This window comes from Neovison vison, chromosome X (genome assembly GCF_020171115.1).
Source record: "Neovison vison isolate M4711 chromosome X, ASM_NN_V1, whole genome shotgun sequence".
Taxonomy (NCBI): Eukaryota; Metazoa; Chordata; class Mammalia; order Carnivora; family Mustelidae; genus Neogale; species Neogale vison.
The window spans coordinates 6,729,530-6,753,544 of record NC_058105.1 but is presented as its reverse complement, the minus strand read 5'-3'; the positions used below and the strand labels follow the sequence as shown (position 1 = coordinate 6,753,544).

Here is a 24,015-nt window from a genome sequence, read left to right as displayed (position 1 = left end):
TCTGCAATGAAACTCCCCCAAGGAATTTTATATGCTTCTTATTTTTAATGCTCCATCCAGCCAAAAACGCACATCATACAAACTTCTTTTGTCAAAGTCACTAATGACTTACATATTGTTAACTACAATGATTAAGCCTTACTCTTATCCCACTGGACCTTCTAACACTGGTTAACAATTTAATTCCTCCTTCTTTCTTGACTTCAATGATGCCTCACTCTTGATTATTCTCTCACCTCACTGGTCAAATTTCTCTGTCTTTTTTGGCTGGCTCCTTCTCTTCTCCCTAGTCTCTTACTGTCCTTGGTCCAGTTTTCCAGCTACACTCACTCCCATGTTCATTTCATCTAGTCCCATAGCTTTAAATGTTGTCTCTATACCATATTATGTCACTCCTTTGCACATAACTCTCCCAATGGCTTCCATTTTTAAGCAGAGTAAAAGTAAATGTTCTTTCAGTGACACTACATGTTTTGTCAGTCTCACACCATTATCTCTGATCTTATCTCTCACTAATTCCTTGTTCACTCTACTCCAGATGCACTGGCTTTCTTGATGTTCCTGGAATATGCCAAGTATGCTCTGTCTTTAGGTAATTTCTATTGCCTGTTCCTTTGTACTAAAACACTCTTCTTTCAAAAGTATGTATAGCCCAGTGCTACCTTCCTAGGGAGGCTTTCCCTGACCATCCTATGTAAAATTGTAACCTACTCTCCATATCACTCTTTTTTTAAAAAAAAGATTTTATTTATTTGACACACAGAGAGAAATCACAAGTAGGCAGAGAGGCAGGCAGAGAGAGAGAGAGGAGGAAGCAGGCTCCCCGCGGAGCAGAGAGCCCGACGTGGGGCTCGATCCCAGGACCCTGGGATCATGACCTGAGCTGAATGCAGAGGCTTTAACCCACTGAGCCACCCAGGCACCCCTCCACATCACTCTTAATCCCACTTACCTTATTCCATTTATTTTTCTCCAAACCATTTATTACCCTCTAAAATGCTACATTTTCCCTAATATATATATATATATGTGTATATATATATATATATATATATATATATATATATATACATGTATAGATAAATAGATAGATAGATATTATGGTCAGCCTCCTCCCCTGGAATGTGTGCCCCACAAGAGCAGGAATTTTTATTTTTCTCATTTCTTCAGCATCTGAGACAGGGCCTGGTGCATGGTAACAAATGTTGGTTGAATAAATAAATGAGCCTGTTTCTTTCTTCTCCTTTCTTTTCCTCCCTCCTCTGAGGAAGAGGTGTTCATCCTCCACTAGTAGACCAGTTCTGCACACTAGACTGACTGTACCCATCTACCTCCTTAAGGACTTCCTCCCTCCCTCTTTCCCCCAATTGGCTTCTTCCCTGTAGCCTATAAACAGATGTAATTCATCTTTAAGGCACAAAAATCAGAATTTCCCAAATATTTTCTTCCCCTAACTGTTGCACTCTGACCTCCTTCACTGTAAACTCCTTAAAAAGTTGTCTGTGTTTTCTGGCTTTACATCCTTACCTCACACATTCACTTCTCACAGAAGACACTGAGGTTCTTTCCTTGAACCTCTTTCTCTTATTCTCTGAGGCCTTGGTCCAGGCTATAGGGACCCAGAGAAGAATCAGACATGTCCTCTTCATTAAGCCCCTTCTCCTCTTTAGGTCTGGGAGACAGTGACAGCTCTCCTTGCTTTCCAGCCAGACTTCTCAGCTAAGTTGTGTTGGTATTCTCTCTTATCTCACTGCCCCTTTTCTGCACTCCTCAACCCTCTGTCAACTGGCCTCCACCCCAATGCGCCACTGCAACAGCTTCTGTCAAGCTTGCCAATAACTTCCCTGTTGATAAACCCAATCAGCATAATTCAATCCTTGTCTTACTCGAATGTTGTTGAACCTGCCATCCAATAGAAATTCTCCTTTCTTCTTTTGGTTACTGTGACAGCTCTCTCAAGACTCAGGCTTTTGATATCTTCTTTTTTTTTTTAAAGATTTTATTTATTTATTTGACAGAGAGAAATCACAAGTAGGCAGAGAGGCAGGCAGAGAGAGAGGGGGGAAACAGGCTCCCTGCTGAGCAGAGAGCCCGATGCGGGACTCGATCCCAGGACTCTGAGATCATGACCTGAGCCGAAGGCAGTGGCTTAACCCACTGATTGCATCTAGTCCCATGGCTTTAAATAGCACCCATGTGCTGGGACTCTCAATCTCCATCCCCAGCAATGCCTTTCCTCCCTTGTAAACTGGACCTGAGTACCACCAGCCTAGGGTGCTGGCTCAGTGATCCAATTCCCCAAGGTCTAGAATCTGTTTTGTCCAGTCCATTATCACCTTCTGTAAATAGGAGCCTAGCTCTGCCATGCACATCTGGGGCTGGGCTCTTGCTCTTGCTCCCTGGTCAGACACTTGCTAGGTACTGTTCAAGACCTTAGGGATACCAGGTGTGCCTTCACTGCTAATTTTCAGTAATTTATCAGTAATGGTGAGAATTACACATAAGTTTTGTTAATTCAGCTAATATCTAGTGGAGGATCTGAAATTCAAACCCAGTTCCACCTATGGGGGGCACAGGGACACACGAACTAATCACTGTCCTGTGCTGCCTCTGCCTCTACTATCCATTTGTTCTGAAGCCTGAATGTCCTCTGCTTGCCCCTTCATCCATTTAATCTCTCAGCTTAGCCCTGTGGAGATTCTTCCCCCAGCCTGCTTCCCCCAGTATTCCAGGCATCTTGGTCTTGCTGTAAGCCCAGATACATAACTAGCTAAGACTATTTCAAAACTTATTGGGATGAAAATTTTCCCTTTGGTCTAACAGGAAAAACACATTGTGCATGTGTTACAGTTTGGGCCAAGCTAGACAAGATGTTATGACCAGCAGCTCTGGTTTTACCCCTAAACCACATGTATAACATGACACATGGTGGGTTGGTATTGGTTATTAAAAGTGATCATTCACAACTGACAAAAGGGTTGCACAGGGCTATTCTAATCACTGTGTAGTTTGGTTTAGTTATGAAAATATAGCTGATATATTAACTTTTTTGTTTATATCCAGCTTGAATAGCTAATTGTAGAGAGATATATTTGAAGTAATCAGAATAGGGAAATGGGGAGACACACACACACACACACACACATCTAGACAATAAATATTAAGGTTCTTGGGACATCAGAAAGTGAAACACAAAATGCAAGGGACTATTCTCATTACTGTGACTAAAAGATCTCCCCCTCTTCCTTCTGCCTTCCTTACTACTGTTCTGTCACCCTGGTCACCTGGGGGAAGACCCTGCACCTTCTCTAGCAATCCTATTTCTTTTGCCTCCTCCCTGACTCCAAGTAGATATCGAATGTGTCATTTAAACCTCCCCCATGTTGTTCTCTCCCCTCTGATCATCCTGAGAGCTCTGCTCACATTCAGATCCATACAACTCCTTTTCTGGGAGAAAATGGGCTCCAGCCTGTCCTTCCTGAAAACACTCTTGCCTGACCTATCAGATGGGTGAGTCTCCTCGAAGAACAGTTCTGACATGCAATGATCCTGTTTGAAAATCTTCTGTAACCTCCCCCTTGCCTACACAAAAAAGTACAGGTTCTTGGCTCAGCATTCAAAGCACAGAAATAGCCTGTCCAGCCTGCACTCCAGCATTATCTCCCACAATGTCTCTTCATGCAAATACTCCCGGCAAACTCTTCCTTGTTTTTTATCAAGCACCACACAGTTCTGATTTCAGTATCTTGGCTGACTCTATGCTAGGAATGCCCATCTCTGTATCTCTGCTGGTAAGGCTCGTCTATTGCTACAAATCTCAAGTCCCTGTAAAGCATAGGCTCCTCCTCCTGCCTGCAGTTTCCAGAACTGCCCAGCCAGAGGGAGACCCGGTCTTTCTGGGAACTCCAAGGCACTCATGACTTTCTAGTAATTTCTGAGAGAAGTCCCTTCTCCTTTTTTTGAGCCATGCATGTGAGACCCGAAACTCTGTCCAAGCCCTTGCTTTATATCCGTCCATTGCCAAGCCCATGGCCTGGTACACACAAGCACACAGAAAGCACTGTGAGAACTGCAACACAGTGATCAGGCTCTGACTTTTAGAAGGCTCATGAGTTTTCACAGCTCCTTGTAGCTATCCTGTTGGATGAGGTGGGTAAGGAAAATGGTAAAATGTGATTAATCTCCACCCTTAAGAGAAAGGTGCCCCGAGTGGGTCCTCTGACTAAAAAGCTATAACTGCTTGCCTCTTTTGGCTGCCTGGGACTCAGTCACTTATTCAGTGACCAACTAATGCTGGTCATGAAGCACTGCACTCAACCCAGGGGAGTACAGGGAAATCAGTCAAATCTCCATCTCTTGGAACTCCAGTGTCAGTGGAAGTAGGGACATCCATATAAGATACTTCAAGCCCAAGGCTGCTCAGCACAGCACTCTAGTGCTGGATAGAAGGGCTGGCAGATAATGGACAGCGTTATTCTTGTAGTGAGCTTGGGAATGCTCTGCATTTGCCTGGTCCCTGCTGTGCAGCAGATCTCCCTACAGCAAGAATGACTACATAATTTGCAGGGCTGAGGGAAAAGTAAAAATACAGGGGCACAGTTCAAAAATTATTAAGGATTTTAAGAGGAGGGCAGCAAAGTGTTAAACAAAGTGGGGCTCTTCTGTACAGGTCACAAGCCCATGAAGTTTGCCTTGTCAAAGGGCCAGGAAGCATGCACACCAGAGGCCTGAATGTGCCCTGCAGTGTTTTCTGCTCCCTTGCACAGAGGCTGAAGGGAGGCTAGGTCCCAGTAAACTCAGTGGCACTAGGACATACACAGCTGCACACAGGCCAAAAACAAATATTTGTTGAGTGCCTATTTTGTACCCAGAACGTATCTAGGTTTCAGAGATATGATGGAAAACCAAACAGACGTGTATTTTGGTTCGGTTTGGCTTGGTTTCTGTCACTGAGCTTACTTCCAGGGGAACCCACTATACACAAGCTCACAATGAACTGCCCAAGAAGACCATCAGTTAGTGGGCAATATTGTGGAGATGACAAAGTAGAGTGACGGGCTACGGATAGGATGGTAGAGGTTGTATTAGGTTAGTCAGATAGGATAGGATCAGGTTAGCTTGGTACAGCAAGGCTCTCCAAGGAGCCTTCTGACAGCTAAGATGCACGCAGCCCCTTCTAGAGCAGCAGGTAAGGATGCTGTTAATGTCCAGTATCAGTTTGACAGGCAAATCTCTGCAATCCTTTCCCTTCTCAAGTGAATCATGACGTTCTGGGTGACAAAGAGGAAGTTCAGGGATACTTGAGACTTCACTATTCCCACTGGGGAATGGGGGCACTGACCTCCACTCTCATCCCCAACCCCAGTGCTTTCTCACTTCTATTTCTGGCATGACTGAGAGCCAAGTTTCCAGAAAGCCAGTCCAGGCAGTCTTGGAGAGTTTTTTGAGGTCCCAGATGGTCCCTCTCAGAACCAGGCCCCTGGGGCTAAGCCTGGACCCACACTGAGTCAGTTATTGCCTCTCTGCAGTTAAGGGAAAATGCTCTAGTGAATGCCTAGGCCTGGTCCTCTGCCGGTGGGTCTTCCCCTGCCCCCCAATACCTGAGAAACTGGCCTGTGTAGTAGCTCAGATCAGAGCTTGCTGGGGAGATCCCCCCCCCCAGCCAAGTCTCTTTTCTTCCCCTGTGCCAAGGAAGGTACTCGGTTACTACCTTCCTTCTGATGCCAAGAGATGCCCTGAAGGACTGGAAGGTCTGGAGTGAGGGTAAGGGAAATGTCAGAGGCCAGGAGACCTGGGGAAGCAACAGGTGATAGGGGCGGGAGCAGAGGGCTGGAAGCCACAGTTCGATCCCGCGGTGCCCTAGCGGACTGGAGGGGTTCTATAAGGAGGGAGGAGCCCACCTAGTCCCCCATCTTGCCTAGCCTGGCTCACTTCGTGGCCGCCCTCCCAGCCGCAGCCGCGGACCTCCGTATTTCCCCTGCCTGGGGCCCGCGCCGCCCGCTCGCCTCTTCCTCCCTTCTCCCGTCCCCCGCCCGTGGCTGTCTGGCAGCGCTGCAGTTGTGGCGGCGGGGGGGTGGGAGGCCTTGGCGACAGGGCTCCCTCCTCTTCTCCCTCCTCCTTCCTTCCGCCCGCCAGAGCCTATCCACCCTACTCTCCGCAGCAGCAGCGAACAGGTCGTCGGAGATTTCCATCGGGGCTCAGGGGGCGGGGCCAGAGGGGGGGCGCTGGGCGGGGCGAGTGGGAGGAGTGGAAGTTGGAGCCCAGTAAAACCCTGCACACCGCGCTCGGTGCGGCCAGACCGTGCGCAGCGACCTCCATACAGGTGGTCGCGCCGGTCCCCACCAAGATGTTAACCAAAGTTCTCCTGATCCTCCTGGGCATGTCCATAATCCTCCCGTCTAGGTGAGTCTCCATCTCGGAATCCAGGAACCCTCTGCGCCCGGCTCCTCTCCCCTGGAGCTAGACCAGCTCTCCGGACCCCCGATCCCCTACGTTCCTCAAGCCCCGCGCCCACCTTTTCCCATCTCCTGCGCAGGCTAGCCGGATCCCGGGTCCCTGCTACGCGCTGCCAGCCTCCAACCCGCTCCCTCTAAGATGGGCACTCCAGACCCCTGAAGAGGCGCCCGCGAAGGAAAGCGGGACTCCTGTTTCCTGACCGTTTCGGTCCCAGACTCCTGCTCTCCAAAACCACGGCGGTGGCTGGGGGCATGAGCACGCTTCTCCCTCTCTGGGTCTTCCGTGGGAAGAGGCGGGTGGCCCGCGAACTAACCGACCGGCGTTGGCTCGCGCTTCTGAGGACTGGGGGAGACTCGCGCCCAGGAAGGCGCTCTGGCTTGGGCAACGAAACTGCGCCTAAATGCTGAAGTGTTAGCTTGTCTGTCCTCTCATTCAGATTTATTTTCCTGAGCGCCTAGTACGAGGCACTGTGCCGGAGAACTCTGACTTGACTTGTTTGCCTTCCCGCCGCGTCTCTTGGTGCCAGTGCCAGGCACCAGCCCCAGTTTAGTCCCAGGATTCCCACCCCAGGTATCCACCTCACTCCACTCTGCCTCCAGCCTCCTCTTTCCTCCTTCATCCCCCGCCCGCACCAGACGCCCTGCTGGGTCTTGGGGTGACCGCCCCGGAGGCCAAGTATGTCATTCTCTGAGGTCTGCGGTTTGGGTCCTCGATTCCAATCCCCATCCCCTTCTCCAAAGGCTAACAACAGATTTCCCTTGAACAGCCAGCTTCATTCACACTTTCTTCCGGCCCTGAGACTTTGCTAGAAAGGTTGTTCCCTACACTTCTGAGTTTTCAGAGTAGAAGATGACTGCTTCCTATTTTTCAGATGGTTTCCATTCCAGAACTCTCCAGGGCACTGAGCTCCTGTCTTGCTTATCTGTTTTGAAAAGGGAGAAGGCTACTTTCCTCACCCCAGAATGCTTCAGCACCTCAGGGGAGGGACTATGGGGCTCCCTGCTGGCTCACTGGTGCCCTGGGGTTTGGGGGTTGGTCTCAGCAGGGGCTTGGCAAATATTTCTGAATGCGTCCTAGGAATTTCCAGTCATCTACATCCCTCCAGATATGAATAAAAGTGTTTGGGAGAGCTGGCATGGTTACTGGCTAGCTCAAAAGAGAGGTCTGGGAGCAGAAGCAGAAGGAAGCAGGAGGAGCAGGAACAAAATAAATAAATAAAAGCTGGGAAGAGGGGCTGTTGACAAGGAAACTACTCTTCCCATCCAGTGGGGTGAATGGAGAGGGAAGGGCCTCAGTATCTGGAGTTCAGACATTGTCAACATGGCAACCCATGATGTCAGCAAAGAGCTGGAGATGGCTTTGGGGTGTGTTGGCAAGGGCCACATCGAACCAAGAAACTTTGCTCTGTTCCCAGCTCAGCCTCCAATGGTTGTGACTTTGGGCACAGCCCTACCCGCAGGTGGGATTGTTTCTTTATCTGTAAGGTGAAAAAGAGGGATGATTTGGGGGGAAAAAAAAACAACCCAGTGGACCCCCTCCTAGAGCATTTCCAGCCCCCTCCTCCTCCCCCCCTTCCCTCACAGTTAGTTGAAAGAACATCTTCAGTAGTGGGAAGGGGTGCAGAATTTCAGCTCCATCTTGAACCATTGCATATAGAGAGATGTGGATACATGAAAAGGCCCCATGGAAAGATTCCGCTAACCCAGTGCGTGAGTGTTTTTCAAGTTGTTATTATTTTTAGCCTTGAAAGGGGGCTTAATGGCTGGCTGAGAAAAGTATCAGCAGCTCCTTAACCTCAAGGACCCCAGAATGAGTGTGTTTGTTTTGTTTGTATTTGCAAAGGATGATTGTAGAATTACAGCAACCTCAAGACCTTCTGATATCATTTTCATAGTAGACATAGTTTGAGAGCAGGGGGGCTTCAGTGGTCCCTGGGCTTTTGCTTGCTTGTTTGCCTCTTGAACCTTGGGGCTATTGTTGTTGGCTTCAGACATTTGGGTGGTCTTGGCTGGCCTGACTGTGCCATGCTCCTAGCCACATCACTCATTTTACAGGGTCTCAGGCCTCTGTTCTCCCTCTGCCCCTCCAGCAGTCAGAGGACTGGGGGGAATGCCTCAGGGAAAGAGGATATTTCTGCATGTGTTATTTGGAAATGGAAACTGTTTTTCTCAAGCCCAGTTCTTCCCTTGCCCACAGTGGGAATAAGCCACTTCAGACATGAAAAATGGTATAAATCTGGCACATCTGTATGCCAGTTGGGCAATTCTAAGAGTTCGAAATAGTGCAGGAAAATGCGTTTTGCTACACAAGTTGCCAGGCCCTGCGTCTGCACCACAGAGGCCATGCCTACGTTGCTAGTCCTCTCTACGTACCCCCACCACAAGCTTCACCACATGACCTCCCCCAGGATACTCTCCTATCCAAAGGACACCACTGTCTTGCTTTACAACATCATAGTTTAATTTTGCTGATGGTTTTTAAAAAAGCTTTTAATTATAATTTTTTTCAAAGACAGAAAAGCAGGGGGAACAATAGAGTGAAACCCATCACCAGCCTCAGTAATTATAAATTCATGGCCACACTTAATTTCTCTGTCCTCCAACCACTCTGCATTTCTGCTTAAATTATTCTAGAGCAAATCTCAAATCTCATATCATTTTCTATGCAATTATTTTAGTATGCATTTTTAGTCATAAGGACTGCAAATACATAATAAAATACCACTATTGCACCAAAAATTTTAGAATGATTTTGTCATAGTGAAGAAACTAACCAGTCAGTGTTCATATCTCCCCTATTGCATTTTAAATATTTTTTGTTTTGTGTTTTAGTTTGCCTTTTAAAATCAGGATCCAAATAAGATCCATATATTAGCAGATTTTTATTAGCATTTTTTGAAACACTTTTTTATTGAATTAGAACATATATACAGAAAAGTATTCAAATGATTAGTGCGTAGCTGATGAGTTGTCAGAAAATGACCACACGGGTATCAGTACACCCACATCAGGGACTAGAACATGACCGGAGCCTCAGAAGCTCCTGAAGCCCACTTCTTCACAAAAGTACAAGGACCCTAACTTCTAACACCATCAGTGAATTTCATACATTGCTAGATGGCTTTTTAATTTTTTGTTTTATTTAATTTTTATCTTTTGGCTGTGGTGCAAGGCTGTGGCACTCAGGCTGGATTCCAGTCGGTCCTCTCTCCCAGATGACAGTCTCTGAGTAAGGAAGGGACTCCTGCCTTTTCTCAGTACTCAGAGCTTCTCCTCACCCCTGGCCCCCAACTCCAAACTGTGAATATCACAAAAGCAAAGAAATGCAGAATATTCCCACGGTGCCCTAGTCCTCTGTAGGAGAGGCCGTTCTGGCTTTCCGGAGCATTCCTAGGCAATCCGGGCCCTCTGCCCACCCATTTGCTCCCCGGTGGTGCTGGTCAGGCAGACTGGAGGCCAGGGCTAGTAACGGCTGCTGATTGGCCAAAGCTCATACACCAATATCCTCTACATCTTACCTTGAGAAATTCTTTCAAAATCTTGAACTTGGTTTCGTTATTAGGCTATTTTTAAAATAAAGAATTTCCATAAAGGAAGGGTAGTATGGAAAGTTTCCAAAGAGCAGCAAGATTTAGAAGAAATTAAAAAATATAATCTGCTACTGGCACAAAATTTGCTATTACTGGTTACTCTTTATGCCTCGGGATGCAGACTTATTTTGGTTTGCTTCTGTCCAAAGAGGCCTCAGCTGGGTCCCCTTCAGAGTGGAGAGCAGAGCTTTATTCTTTTCTTTTCTTTTCTTTTCTTTTTGTTCTAGGAGCGAAGAACCTCATGTTGAATTAAAAAATGGACCCTCTGCCCATGATGATGTCTACGGGCACCAGCCCCAGGCTCCTGAAAACAAACTCCTTTCTGAAGAAACAGTGCCCACCATTACTGGTCCCTATCACAGACTTGGGAACCTGCAAGCAGCCACTCACATTCTGAACAGTATCCTGAATAACTATGACCACAAACTGCGCCCTGGCATAGGTGGTGAGTAGCAGAACACAGTTCTTCTCCTGCTGGAGCAGGAGATTGATGACAGCATAGGTGTGGATAATGAATGTGGGGTATAGGTAATGGTGCCATGCACATGGACGGGAATATCTGTTGCTGACCTGTCAGGTAAGAGATATCAACTCTAGTCTTAGCAGTGCTCTTGACCTTGGTCTAGACTTTTTTTCTTTTCTCATCCTCAGTTTTTCCAACAATAAAATGAGTAGACCAGATGACTGACCTTCAAGGTATGTCCAGCTCTTAGCAGTCTGTGAATTGGATCTTGCCATGAAAGAACAAAGAAAGAAACAGGACTGGATGTTGAAACCATGTCTCTTGTCCTCACCCATCGCCCTGCTTTCCCCTCTGACAATGCCCCCCCCCCATTGTCCCTGCTTGTATTTGACACTTATCTCTACCACATCTGCTTCCTTTGCAGAAAAGCCCACTGTTGTCACTGTTGAGCTCTCTGTCAACACCCTTGGTCCTGTCTCTATCCTAGACATGGTAAGTACTGATTTTTGATTACAGTGTCTTGTAGCCCAGAGAGCTGACCCGTGGGCCCTTTCACACACTTATATTTTCTGTTCTGCATCTAGGAGTTTTGTGGTTTGGGTTTTGTTTTTGCTTTGAAGAGGGGAATATTATAACCAACACTGACTCTAGAAGGTGGGTAAAGGTAAGCCCCTTGCTGCCTGAAGAGTACTTTCAGGATCCTGACCACATCTCCTAGTCTTTCATTCAAAATAAAAATAATAAAGCAACTTTAAACACCACAGTGGAACAGCTCTTTTTTCTGATAGAGATTTTTATAGATTTAAGTCTGTAGTTACTAACTCTTATTGTCAGACTGCTTCTCTCATTTCTCTTTCCTTTCCCATTACTATCATTCTAGTGTCAAGATGTCCTCAGTTAGCCTCTATTATCTCTCCTTGAAATATACAAAATTCAAGGACTCTCCCTACCCCGGTCTACCTACTGACCTGGTTTCCTGTGATATGCCTCCTGTGGGATGTACCTCCTATAGTTCTAACCTGGCCTAAGGTGTGGAGTTCAATACCACACTCTAGTGCTCAAGATCTTCCGTGGCTGGAGCCAACCCAGAGCTCTGGTTTTATTTTTTTTCCCCACCCATTTAGAGACCACATGCTGTAGTCACACTAGAGTGTGGGTGTTACCAAGTCACCTTGTATCTTTGAGTCTTTGTTCCAGGTATTTCCTGTTTGGAATGTCATTACTCCAATTTTCTACTTGCCATGAGCTTTATCCTTCAGTTTCTACCTCTAATGCCATCTTCTCTGACCTCCACAACTGTTAATTGCTCCCTTCGTAGTCACACCACACTCGTGTCTTTGGGATTCAGATTTTTCTAGCTTATATCATAGTTGTTTACCTGATCTTCCCTACCTCATTTATAATTATGTGCTGTTTATTTGCCTTGCTCTCCTGATTATGGTTTCCTTGGTGTCAAGGACTCAGTATATGTTAACTGAGCAAATGAATTATGAAAGATGTTATATAGAAGTCACTATTTTCCCCCTGATACCTAAAAAGCCCGAGGGATAGAGTCTAATAACTTAGCAGTCACTGAACCCGGCGTGCAACACAGAACTGGTCCAAAGAGGAGCCAACAACTTGATTTTCTTTGGACAATAAACTGCTGCGTTAGCCTAGGCCAAGTACCTTTAGAAGATGCCAAATACTCATCTGGTATTAAATTTCCCCCAAGAAGTCTGGTCTTTTACATAATTTCAGATAACTCTTTAAAACTCTGGGAGTTCTCACTTCTTGTATAGTCTACTTTTCCCTGGTAACACTGGAGTTTTATATTTGGTAAGGAGGGAGTGTAGAATGTATGACTCTCTCACAGCCAATGAGCAAAGCATACTTGTCTCCTTGGATCTTCATCATAGCCTGTATGGCAGGCAAGGCTGCCGCTGGGATATTCATTTTAAGTTTGAAGCAACTGAGCCTCTCAGCAAGCATTTTGTTACAAAAGGGGTGTGACTGTTTGAAGGGCGTTCCTACACCCCTCAGCTAACCAGATGCTGTGTAGAGCATAGGATTATTTCTTAGGGAGAGAAACCTGAGCCCATAGCATGGAGATTTAAATCAAATGTTTCTATCAGTTTCCTGGTTAAATTTTTGAAACACCTATCCTGTGCTTAGAAGGCAGTGACCAATATGGGAATGACTGCCCATCACAACACCAACAGTTGCTAAGGCTTCCTGCTGTGATAATTGTGCAAGCAATCCTAATTAAGCCATTTCCTTGACACTGAATTTCTAGAATTTCAGCTGAGCTAAAAAAGATGTACAACCCAAGCTCCCTTGTCACACTGGGGAAAAAAATGAACTGCTAGTTATCAGTTGTTGTGTAATGAACTTAAAATTGGTATCTTGTTTCATAAAAAATAAATGCTCATTTGAAACACTGTAACACAGAGCAAGAGCACAGCATGCATGGATTGTGGAGGAAAGACTTCCCCTAGCTACAATTCCTAGGGCCTGGGAGCCAAGGAGGCTCCATAGGCCAAGTTGGAACTGCCAAGCTACCTGCGACTAGAGAAGCACTCTGAAGGCCACCTATGAAGGCTGGTGAGGATGGGTGGGGCAGGGCTGGGGGCTCCCATATGAATGGTAGCCAGGCTTTTTTCTGTTTGCTTCTCTGGACTACTCCAGGGAACCTTCTCAGTCTGGAAGGCTAGTTCCCAGCAATTTGGCAATGGCTCTCAACACCTCTTGCCTGAGGCAGCAACACCGAGCTTTCCCCTGAGGTCTCTGGCCTCCAAACTGTGGGTTTCTGATTGGTGTTTACTGATGCAGGATAACTCAGGAGAAAGACCTAGGGATTCTACAGGAGAAAATTGGAACTTGGTACCCAAAGGGATTGTTTGTGCAACTAAAATAAGCATAAGAGAGGGAAATCAGTGAAGGCCATCCCAGGGCAAGGTCATGGTAATTGTGCTCTGACCATCAGAGCCAATATGCTGCCATTAGCTATTTGTGACTTTGGACAATCTCTTTTCTCTCTGAGCCTCACTTTCTCTACCTCTAAAGTAAAGGGGGTTGAGTTAGCCTTCAGGATTCCCCCTTGGTCTAGTTCTGACACTTGCTCTTCACACCACTTGCAATTCTGTTGCAGTCTGTTTTTTACCCTTTAATACCAGTAGTGCAAATCTCTAGCTTCTCATGATTCTTCCTATTAAACATCTTTCTCAATGTTTAACAGACAGTTTACAGAATAGATTATATCATCTGGCTACTAAATAATCATAGGTATAGCTATACATATGCACACACACACATTCAGAGGTCAGGTTCCCTTGTTTAAAAAGAAAAAAACAAAACAAATATTTTTAAAAATGAGACTAAATACACTCTTCTCTTATGACTCAAAACTTCATTTTAAAATATAGCTCTGGGAGTACCTGGGTGGCTCGGTGGGTTAAAGCCTCTGCCTTCAGCTTAGGTCATGATCCTGGGGTCCTGGGATCAAGCCCCGCGTTGGGCTCTCTGCTCAGCAGGGAGCCTGCTTCCTCCTCTCTCTCTGCCTGCTTCTCTGTCTATTTGTGATCTCCATCTGTCAAATAAATAAATAAAATATTTTTAAAAAATACAATAAAATATAACTCTGGAGAACAAAGAATTGAGGTTAATTAACATTCATGCTCCACAAATAATCATCAAACTGAAAGGGAAAACTTCACCATATACAACCAAAGGTGTGAGTGTATTTGTAAATGTTTAAGATGATTTTGAGTTGAAATCTTTGGTTTGCTGTGGAAACGTAGGGCTGGGAGGGTGTTAACCTGGCTGGAGTACATAACCCTACAAGGTAGTGGTGATGTGATAAGCCCAACCTGTGCAATTAATTCATGTGTTTCTAGACGAAATGTGTCTTCCCTGATTGTTGTTTATCTGGGAATGTTCCTTTCTTTTGGGAATCCTGGAAATAGAAAACTCCTACAACTTAATTCATGCTGCTTTCCTCTGTGAAAACTTAACTCGGTTTCTATCTACTTGATAGGCCCTTCACAGGATGGCATGAGAATACACTTTGCCTGTAGAGTTCTAGGTGTGTGCTTTTCTGTCAATCCCACCAGGAATACACCATTGACATCACCTTCTGCCAGACTTGGTACGATGAACGCCTCCGTTACAATGGCAGCTTTGAGAGTTTTGTTCTGAATGGCGACATGGTGAGCCAGCTATGGATCCCAGACACGTTTTTTAGGAATTCTAAGAGGACTCAAGAGCATGTGATCACCATGCCCAACCAGATGGCTCGCATCCACAAGGATGGCAAGGTGTTATACACAATTAGGTATGTCAAGCCTCTGGAATATTACCTCTTGGGACTCTTTTCACCAAGTAACCATGGATATGGGTTTCATCCTGAATGATATTTCTAAGGGTCTTTCCAGCTTTGCTAGAGTTTGAGCTCAACCTCCTCATGTGTAGACATAGACACTAGGCCTCAAAACTGAAAGATTACCTAAGGTTACACACCAAGTTCATGACAGAGCTGGAGCTGTCAGCCAGTTACTTGGCTCCCAGTCCACAGCCACCCCCCCCCAACTAGAGTATGGCACTGTCTGGACAATTCCATTCCAAGTGGGCACTGGATGTAAAGACACATCCATGGTGGTGGAATTGTCCAAGTGGAGCAGCAACACAGCCTTTGGAAAATACCTAAGAGCAGGCTGGACATTTGACCGTCTGGCAGGAGAAGGTTGTGTATTGATGGTATGCAGTGGGAAGGTGGTATAGAGTAGGTAGGCAAGTCCTGGAAACTGGGATGGGCAAGAAACAAAAGCCTATCTAAATTGGTCCACACATTTCTCTGATGTTAGAAACCAAAGGAACCAGATACTTCTAAGCTGTTCTTCCTCTCTTTTTTTTCTCTTATGAGCTCTTTGTTTCAAATCCTACTGTTGCCACTCATTGGTGGTGGTCCCCAGGCCAAGGTGGGTGGATACCTAAGTGTTCAGGGCCAGCCTAATGAGGCTCCTTTCTCCCTTCCAGGATGACCATTGATGCTGGATGCTTACTCCACATGCTCAAATTTCCAATGGATTCTCACTCTTGCCCTCTGTCTTTCTCTAGCTGTGAGTACCTTCTTAGGTCTCTGGGGCCCCAGAGTCATCCTGAGCCCCTTCTTTTTTCTCATCTTTGCCCTTTATATTTTTCTGCCTCTGTTTTTCTCCTAAGATGGTGTCAGATTTGCCCAGAGCCTCCTCGTCTCCTGTCCTGCTGACAATACGTGTTGCTTCACCTGGAACACTTGTTGGGTTCTTCCCTCTTCCTCCCACTCCATCTCAAGTCAGTCACCCATCTCTGAAGTGTAATTCAAGTGTGTCTGCTCCTCTCCATCTCTACTGTCAGTACCTTGGCTTAGGTCTCTGTCTGTCATCTTTCACGTGGGCTTTCACAACACCTTCGCTTTAAAACTGAACATGTCCAGAACTAAATACATTGTCTTCTTCCAACCTCTACCCCCAAAACAAATGTGTTGCTTCTGTGCTCACATTTATCTCATTGATAACCACCATCAGCCACTCAGTTGTCCAAGCCAAGAACTTTGATGCTTTTTTTCTCCATCACCTGCTACATCTAATCAATCAAAACATCTTATTGGTTTTCCATCCTGAGTCTCTATTGATCCTATTTCTCTGCATTCTCACTGCCACAGCTTTGATTCCTGCCTTCATTCATTTTGTTGTGCCCAGATTCCTGCATTGGCCTCCCAAAACTTGTCTCCCTGTCAACAAGCCATCTTCATATAATGACAAGGGTGACCTAGCTGAAACATCATCTAGACCAGGTCATGTTTTAGTTTCAAATACTCCCTGAACTCTCATAGATCAATACCAAATTCCTTGGAATGACTCCCAGGGTACTTCATTATCTGACCCCTATTACTCATTCCTGTATGCTTCATCCAGCCTCTGTGAGCTAGCCATCCTGAACCTTTGGCATTTCCATAATCCATCAGGCATTTTCACCTTTCTATGCATAGAACACCCTCCTCACCCTTTCAGCCTCACCCATACAGAGAATATTTTACTTAGCTTTTAAGATTTATTGAAAATGGCACCTACTCTATGAAATTTTTGTTGGGTTTGTCCCCAAGTGGTCTTTCCCTCTGTTTTTCCATTGCCCCATGGGTGGAGGTTTCTCAGCAACACCAACAATTACAGATGTATACTTACTATCTTACTTAATAAAATGTGAATGTTTGAGGGCAAGGCTTCTGCCTTGCTCATCTTTATATTTCTAGCATAGAGCCTGGTACTAAAAAATGCTCAGTCAATGCACATATTGAATAGACTTCAACAATGAGGTAAGAGAGGCAAGGTCCCACAGGTGGTGAGGCCAGAGTCAAGACTCCAAGGCATTGCTCAGACTCCATGCTGATGGAGACAGCTGGCCTTTCCAGTCTCACAAGATCTTCCTTCCCATGTTGCTTTACAGTTTCCTATCCTGAGAGTGAGATGATCTACAAATGGGAAGATTTCAAGCTTGAAATCAATGAGAAGAATTCTTGGAAGCTCTTTCAGTTTGATTTTACAGGAGTGACTAACACTACTGAAACTATCTCAACCCCTGCTGGTATGTGTGTCTTTGAAACCATGGCTAGGCGGGGCCCAGGAGGGTGGTATGGATGACTAGAGGTGGCCATTTGTACATATAAATGTATGTCATCATCCCATGAAAATATTGTAGAATACGACTCCTGTCTTATAAATGCTAAGCACTTATAACTATTTGCAGAGGAAACTGAGACTTTGTAACTAACTACATCTCAGTCTCATCTGCAAAGAAGCAAATGCTTTGCCAAGTCCCTGAGAAGGTAGGTAAATAGTTAAAGTTTTACTGCTGTCAGGATTTGCAATAAGCTTTGTTTGTTCAGACCTTTCAGTTTATAGGTCTTTGTTACAACCAGCTTGTTTGAATGACTTTGGGGAATGGAGCTCATGTGAGTTCTCCATACCTAGAACCAATTCAAGTTGTTTGAGTGGGAAACAAAGTTGGTCCTGATGGGAAGTGGAGGTTAAGAGTTCTAATGTCAGCTAGATGAGGGCTGGGATAGTATGGGGGAGGTTTCAGCAGTTAGAATTGCTACTGCATCAACATTTATTTTAAAAAAGCAGCTCTAACAAGCACAGATTCCTGTCAAAGCCTTCATGGTGCATTCAACATGGACATGATGATCATTGGTTTTCTGACTTTGTCCCTAAGAAGGACAAAAGGGGAGGGTCCTGGATCTTTTCAATGTCAGCTTCTAATCCGATATGAGTGTCTTTGCCTGTGTTCCTAGGTGATCTCAATGAGAAGCTAAGGAACCTCCCAGGATTGCTCCCAGAGCAGCCCTGGAAACCTTCTTCACACATACTGACCAAGTCAGAGCAGTGGAGGCACTGGCCTCATCACTTTCAGAATGCAGATGAAGTCAGTCACCCAACCAGCCATTTGCCATAGAAAGAGTCTTGCTTTGCTTTTGTGTAGCTAGGCAGAAAATCTGCTTTTGCTGCACTTATTGAGATGGTCGCTGGGTGAGGAATAGCTCATGCTTATCTGGCTAGGGCTTTGCTTACCTAGGCAGGGGCAGAGGGATATTTTACAAATGCTTTTCTTTTTCTCAGGGTCTCTGGGTAAGCAGTTGTACTGCCTTTGATTTGGGATCATTGCTCTTCTGCCAGCTAACCTTGGGCCTGCCTCTTGCCTTTCTGTATCTCAGTTTTCCCAGATAGGTGGAGACCCTTCACCAAAAGCGGCAGAAGAGACAAGGCCCAGGGGCTTTTAAGTTATTAATGGTTCCATTTAGTAGATGGTTATGCATTGTTTCAAAATGGTGCCCTAGTGACTCTGAAGCCCCAGAGCCAGTATCATCACAAAAACAATGACAATAGGTAAGCACCAGCCCTCCTAGGGAGAGAGGAGAGTTCTGGGGGGGGGGGGGCTTCTTTCTCTTCTGCTAGAGGTTAATTCTTGAATTATGCTTTCACCAGTATCATAGTTCTCTTTTAGGCTTGTCATAAACTCTTCCCATCAGCCTCTGGGCAGTTCTTTCTATCTGAAGCAGATTTATGTAACAGTACCTAAGGGTTCAGAACACGGTGGGAGCTTGTGAGTTTGGTCACCTTGGGTCTTGAAGCAGAGAATTTGCTTCAGAAAGATTTCAGAGAGCACAGCCTTGTCCCCAGTGAGTGAGTTAAATTTCACTGGTGGCTATTGAGACTCTGATGGAATCTTACCCATGATTACGACTTTACTTTCTCACAAGGGAGTTTCTGCCTTCTCTGGACAAATCTGTTCCTCAGAAAATTCCCTGTTCATCTGAAATTGGAATCTCTAGAACTCCTACCCATTGGACCTAGTTACTTTTCCCTAGAACTGTTGAACTTATGGAGAGTCCAGTCACTCTTACACGGGGTCAAGATTAAAAGACCAGTACTATGGCCCCGGTCCAAGGTCATAATCTTTTTTAGACTCTACAGTCTAGTTTCTTTTCCCTCCTTTGTTCATCACAGCTTTGGGTCCACTCATTCTTCTAGTTCCTGTCCTTTAGACACAGTCCATTAAATTATCTTCCTCTGACAGCATGGGGACCAACTCTGGTCTGGCCAGATGAGAGAAGAGCAGAAGCATCTTTAATTTGGGGAGGTATGTTTTGTTTGGCTTTGGCTCCTCAGCTCCAGATGTCTTTATTTCCCTTGCCCATGCTCCTTTATCTCTCAGGAATAAGAAATTATGTGTTAGTATCCTTCCTTCAGCTTTCAGAAACAAACTTCCACATCTTGAGAAGTGGAGAAAGTTGTTCCTTGAATGGAATAAATAAAATAAGCAAAAGAAAACCTGATAGGATAATAAATCTTGCAACAAGAATATATATTTCATGAGGAGTGGTTGTAGCTAAATAGAGGGTCTTAAATTGCAGCCAATTCCCAGGGCAAGAGAATTAAGAACTTGGTAAATACATTCTGGCCAGTAGGCAAGTGTGAGTGGTTCCTGCAGGAGCCCTGGGTAGGAGTTCTATCCACAAAGCTACTACTCTGAATACAGATATTCTCTTAATCCCAGGCCACATCCTTACCTTTTTCCAGAGAACTCTTGCACTTTAAGTGTCAGTGCCGCCAAGGTGAATAGGAAAGGCTGCTCTTCTCCTTTAGCTCCAACATACACAGACCTGCTATGGAGGTGATGTACTTTGCAGAATAGAACATATGGACATGTTAGTATTCTGGTCTTTACCAAGTTATTGCCAGACAGCAGCAAGAGTCACTGAACATCTAGTAGGTTTCAGCCCATGCTGGGCTTGGATAGGCAAGAGGCAAGTCACAGGGCTTACATGAGAGATTTAAATCCTGAAGGGGTTAAAAAAACCCCACCTAATTCAAAGCCAAAGAATTTTACAGCACCACTTACATAGAAGTTTGGAGTTTAGCTTCACTAAGGAGCCAGAATTTGAGCTATCACAAACCCTATGTGATGTTGAACATGAAATGGGAGGCTCTGGGCTCAGGAGAGCCCCCAGAATCTCTGAGATCAGAATGAAAATGCAGAGTGTTTAGGATGAGTGGGTCAGAATATAAGGCAGCATGAAGGGTGTAAGAGAAGATGCCAACTAGAGATGTAAGTTGTCATTATGTGCTATAAAAACAATCACTGTAGGGGAAGAGCCATCAAGGACATGATGCTCCAATTTTTATTTTCACCTAATTCTTTTATTTTTTTGAGACACTCAGTTTGGATTAGGGTAATAGACTGAGAATAGGGAATCTAGGGTTTGGATATTGGTGCAATTATGCAAGCTATCTCAGGAAATCTCAGAGTATACGGGATTAGTTTATAGGAAGGTATGTGTGTGCATGTGTGTGTGTAAGATGTCAGTTGGAGCCAGGTCATAGTGGGCCTTCAGTGTCAGGTCAGAGTATGCATTTGATTCTGTAGCTGTTGTGGAATAAGGAACAACCAGAGGTTTGGGATGGGTATATGAATGAAGAGGAAGAAGGCCAAATGAGTTCTGTGCTTCCCCCACCACAGCACAGGTTGCATCTCAGCTCGTTCCCTGAAAGTATACATTGTGAAGGCCAGTAGTGCATGTGTTGGACTATGATTCTGTAGACTAAGTATGGCACTTTAATGGATGTGAAGGTCTCAGTCATCCTTCTGGACATTAGCTCTGTAGTCCTGATAACTAGAGGGCTAACTGATTTTTTCACCTTCCTCTGACACTTCTGCCACCGTGGGAAGACAGACACTGGGTGTGGGGCAGTCGGCTAAGAAAGAAGCAATGAAGTTTCTGGCCTTGGCTTAGCTCCTAACTGACCATGGGTCTTGCATGGATACTCTCTGGGTTTGTTCTGATTCTCTGTATGTGGCACTAGAATAATGTGCCTCTATCTTAGGGCTGTGGTATGGATCCTATGAGCTGAATAAGAACTTTAATGTGCTTGTCCTCTTGGGGGGAGACCACATGTTAGTACTGTAATGACGTGGTATTTTTTATGTCTTCCAGGTGATTTCATGGTCACGACACTTTTCTTTAATGTGAGCAGGCGGTTTGGCTTTGTAGCCTTTCAAAACTACGTCCCTTCTTCTGTGACCACAATGCTTTCCTGGGTTTCCTTTTGGATCAAGAAAGACTCTGCGCCAGCCAGAACCTCTTTAGGTAAGTGGGTAATGCATACACATGGGCACAGAATTGCCTTCTCAAGGGTCCTTTCAACAGTGTAATATATGGATCAGTAGCTGAGCCCACCTTCACTGCTGTGCTTTCACAGGAATAACCTCTGTACTCACCATGACCACACTGGGCACCTTTTCCCGTAAGAATTTCCCACGTGTCTCCTATGTCACAGCCTTGGATTTCTATATTGCCATCTGCTTCGTCTTTTGCTTCTGTGCTCTGATGGAGTTTGCTGTGCTCAACTTTCTGACCTACAACTGGACGAAACCCCGTGCTTCTCCAAAACTTCGCCATGTATGACCTGGGTATGGGAGTGGTGGTAAGATTTGGAGTGTGGAGGCATGCAAGTGAGGGTACTAGAACTCATGGCACATGGATGGCCAGTTCACCAAGTGATGGGGATGCAGAACCTGAGGTTGAATAAACTTTTTGATGTCCTGCTGGGACGGTGGGGGGGGGCGGGTAACAAAAAACAGTGTGTCAGGGACAGAACCTCCAGAAATCCTGGGGCAGCACCTAGACTTGATTTATCTTTGTTTGACTCTTTCCCACTTCTTTCCTTGTCTGTTTCAGCCACATATTCGTGCTCATGCCCTTACTCCTGCCCGTGCCCATGCCCACCAGCATCCAGAAGCTTTTGTGTGCCAGATCGAGGACTCCGAGGAGAGTGATGGAGAGGAAGGCCCATTTTGCCCAGCCCAGCAGTCTTTCAGACGACGTACCATCCAGAAAGCTGGTAATGGTTGCTGCGAGTGGTGCAAGAAATACTTCTGCGTGGTCCCCAGCTGTGAGGGCAGTATCTGGCAGCAGGGCCGCCTCTTCATCCACATCTACCGCCTGGATAACTACTCACGAGTTGTTTTCCCAGTGACCTTCTTCTTCTTCAATGTGCTCTACTGGCTTGTTTGCCTTAACTTGTAGGTGCCAGCTGGTACCATGTGGACAGCCTCCCCAGTTCCCCAGGAGGTCCCACAGCCCTTTGCAAGGGAGTCAGAGGAAAGCAGCAGCAGCAGCAGGAGCAACAGGGGAGTGTCTCTCCTTCCCCATTCCCCAAATATAAGCCTGCATAGAATTGCTCTTTGCTGGCCCTCTCCCCTACCTGGCCCATTCATGGACTCTCCATGGCAGTCCATTTCAAGTAGAATGGCCTCCTCTTTATTACTCAAGAGGCATTGATGATGCTCAGATTTATTATCACAGGCTGTCAGTGATTAGCTCCCTAAGACTGTGCCCGTGTATGAATAGATTAGCTATCTCACAGTGCTGATACCTATTGCCTTTTTCCAGAAACAATACTGCCTTTGTGTGCTCCAGGCCCAGCTCTGGCCTCACCCTCAAAGTGCATAGACCATCTACTTGCCTGTTCCTTAAAATGTTGGGCAGCAGTGTAAAGGGGAAGGGGACTCTAGCCCTTAGATCACATTATTATATTCTTGGTATTTTCTTCCTGCCCTCCCTTCCCCTGCAGAGAGACACTGGTATAATACTTTCAAGAGGAAGGGAGCCAGCAATTGAGCTTCTTTGGGATAGTATCTCCCTCTGCTGCTGTGCCACCTCCTGCTCCCCCCACCACCCCCACCTCCATCCTTCATCTGCACTACAAATTCAATGCCTTGCATCCATTGGGTATCTATTTTTGTCTGTGATAATAGTAATGACTCCCTGCTTTGTATGCCACCTTCTTCCTCCTCCTTGACCCCTGTGACGTTTTCTGTAACTTCCCCAGTGGCTTTCCCAGCCCCGGCCCAGGTGCTAGGCCATGGTGACTTCTTGGGGCCAAGAAACAAAGAGGACTTTGCTTTGCAGTGGGCATTACTGACACAGATTGGTGCCCTCTAAAGGCACAAAATAAGAGTTTTGCCACTTCCTTGGCCCCTGGACCCATGAGCCAGTCCACTCCTATCCTGGGGCACTGACAATCACAATCAATGAATTGAATTCCCTTAAATTTATATAGCAATTTACCTTTTGCAAAACACTTTTGACAAATTATTTCTATTTTGAGCCTCATCATAGCCCTGTGATATATTCAGGGCAGGATTCTTATTCCCATTTTGCAGATGAGAACCCTGAGGCACAAATTTCTATGGGACTGTGAATTTCACTGGAAACTACTCAGGATCCCACTGTCACCTTCTAGACCACATAACAGGGCTAGGCAGCTCTGCTCACCGTGATTTGATTCTATAGCCTCTGCCATTGGCAAGGCCCAGAGTGGCAACCTCTCTTCAGCACTGGCCTGCTCAATTCCTGGGCCCCCAAGACCGAACCTCTCCTGGCTCTGGCAACCCAGTGAGGTGAATTTGGACACGCCCCAATGCTTGTATATGCAGAATGAAATCTGTGTTTGTATTTTACTGGGGGGGGGTAGGGTAGGGAGATACATCTGCTTTTTGTCACCATCAGCTGAGAAGGGGAAATGTATCAATAAATATATCAGCAAAATATGAAAGGTATGGCTGGTTTCTTGGGCATTCAAGTTTGTTCTCAGTTCAGGATTTAAATCTTAAATCAATGACCTAATTATGTCTGTTCCCCTCTCCCATCCATGACTTCCAGACCTACCAAGTTTGTACCCTCTGTCAGTGGAAAACTGAAGGGAAGAGAGTGACCAAGTGGGTGTTCCGCTTTTACTGATTCTCTTACTTGCTCCTATGTTCCTGCCCCCCACCATGTCCTTTTTGCTTTGCCCATCATTCTTACCTCACCTAGTCAGAAAGCTAGAAGTTTCCTGGAGATTATCAGGCTCGGAACACTCCTCCCCAACTTCTGTCATGTAAAGATAAAGATGCTGAGGCCAGAGAGGAATATCTACTGTCATAAAGC

At 45.7% G+C, this 24,015-nt stretch overlaps 1 protein-coding gene across 2 annotated transcripts; it reads left to right on the top strand.

The window, feature by feature from the left end:
• The first annotated feature begins 6,264 nt into the window (after positions 1 to 6,264).
• Positions 6,265 to 23,641, top strand: GABRE (gamma-aminobutyric acid type A receptor subunit epsilon). Of its 2 annotated transcripts, XM_044235519.1 has the most exons (10): positions 6,265 to 6,402; positions 10,273 to 10,490; positions 10,933 to 11,000; positions 14,600 to 14,820; positions 15,522 to 15,604; positions 16,971 to 17,108; positions 21,019 to 21,171; positions 21,284 to 21,483; positions 21,763 to 21,925; positions 22,111 to 23,641. In XM_044235519.1, exons 1-10 carry the CDS (start codon positions 6,347 to 6,349, stop codon positions 22,257 to 22,259), a joined length of 1,449 nt encoding a protein of 482 aa, XP_044091454.1. In that variant the 5' UTR covers positions 6,265 to 6,346; the 3' UTR covers positions 22,260 to 23,641. The 2 variants fall into 2 exon arrangements, with proteins under 2 accessions (XP_044091454.1, XP_044091453.1); XM_044235518.1 differs by having other exon boundaries at positions 21,763 to 22,191.
• Positions 23,642 to 24,015: the final 374 nt, after the last annotated feature.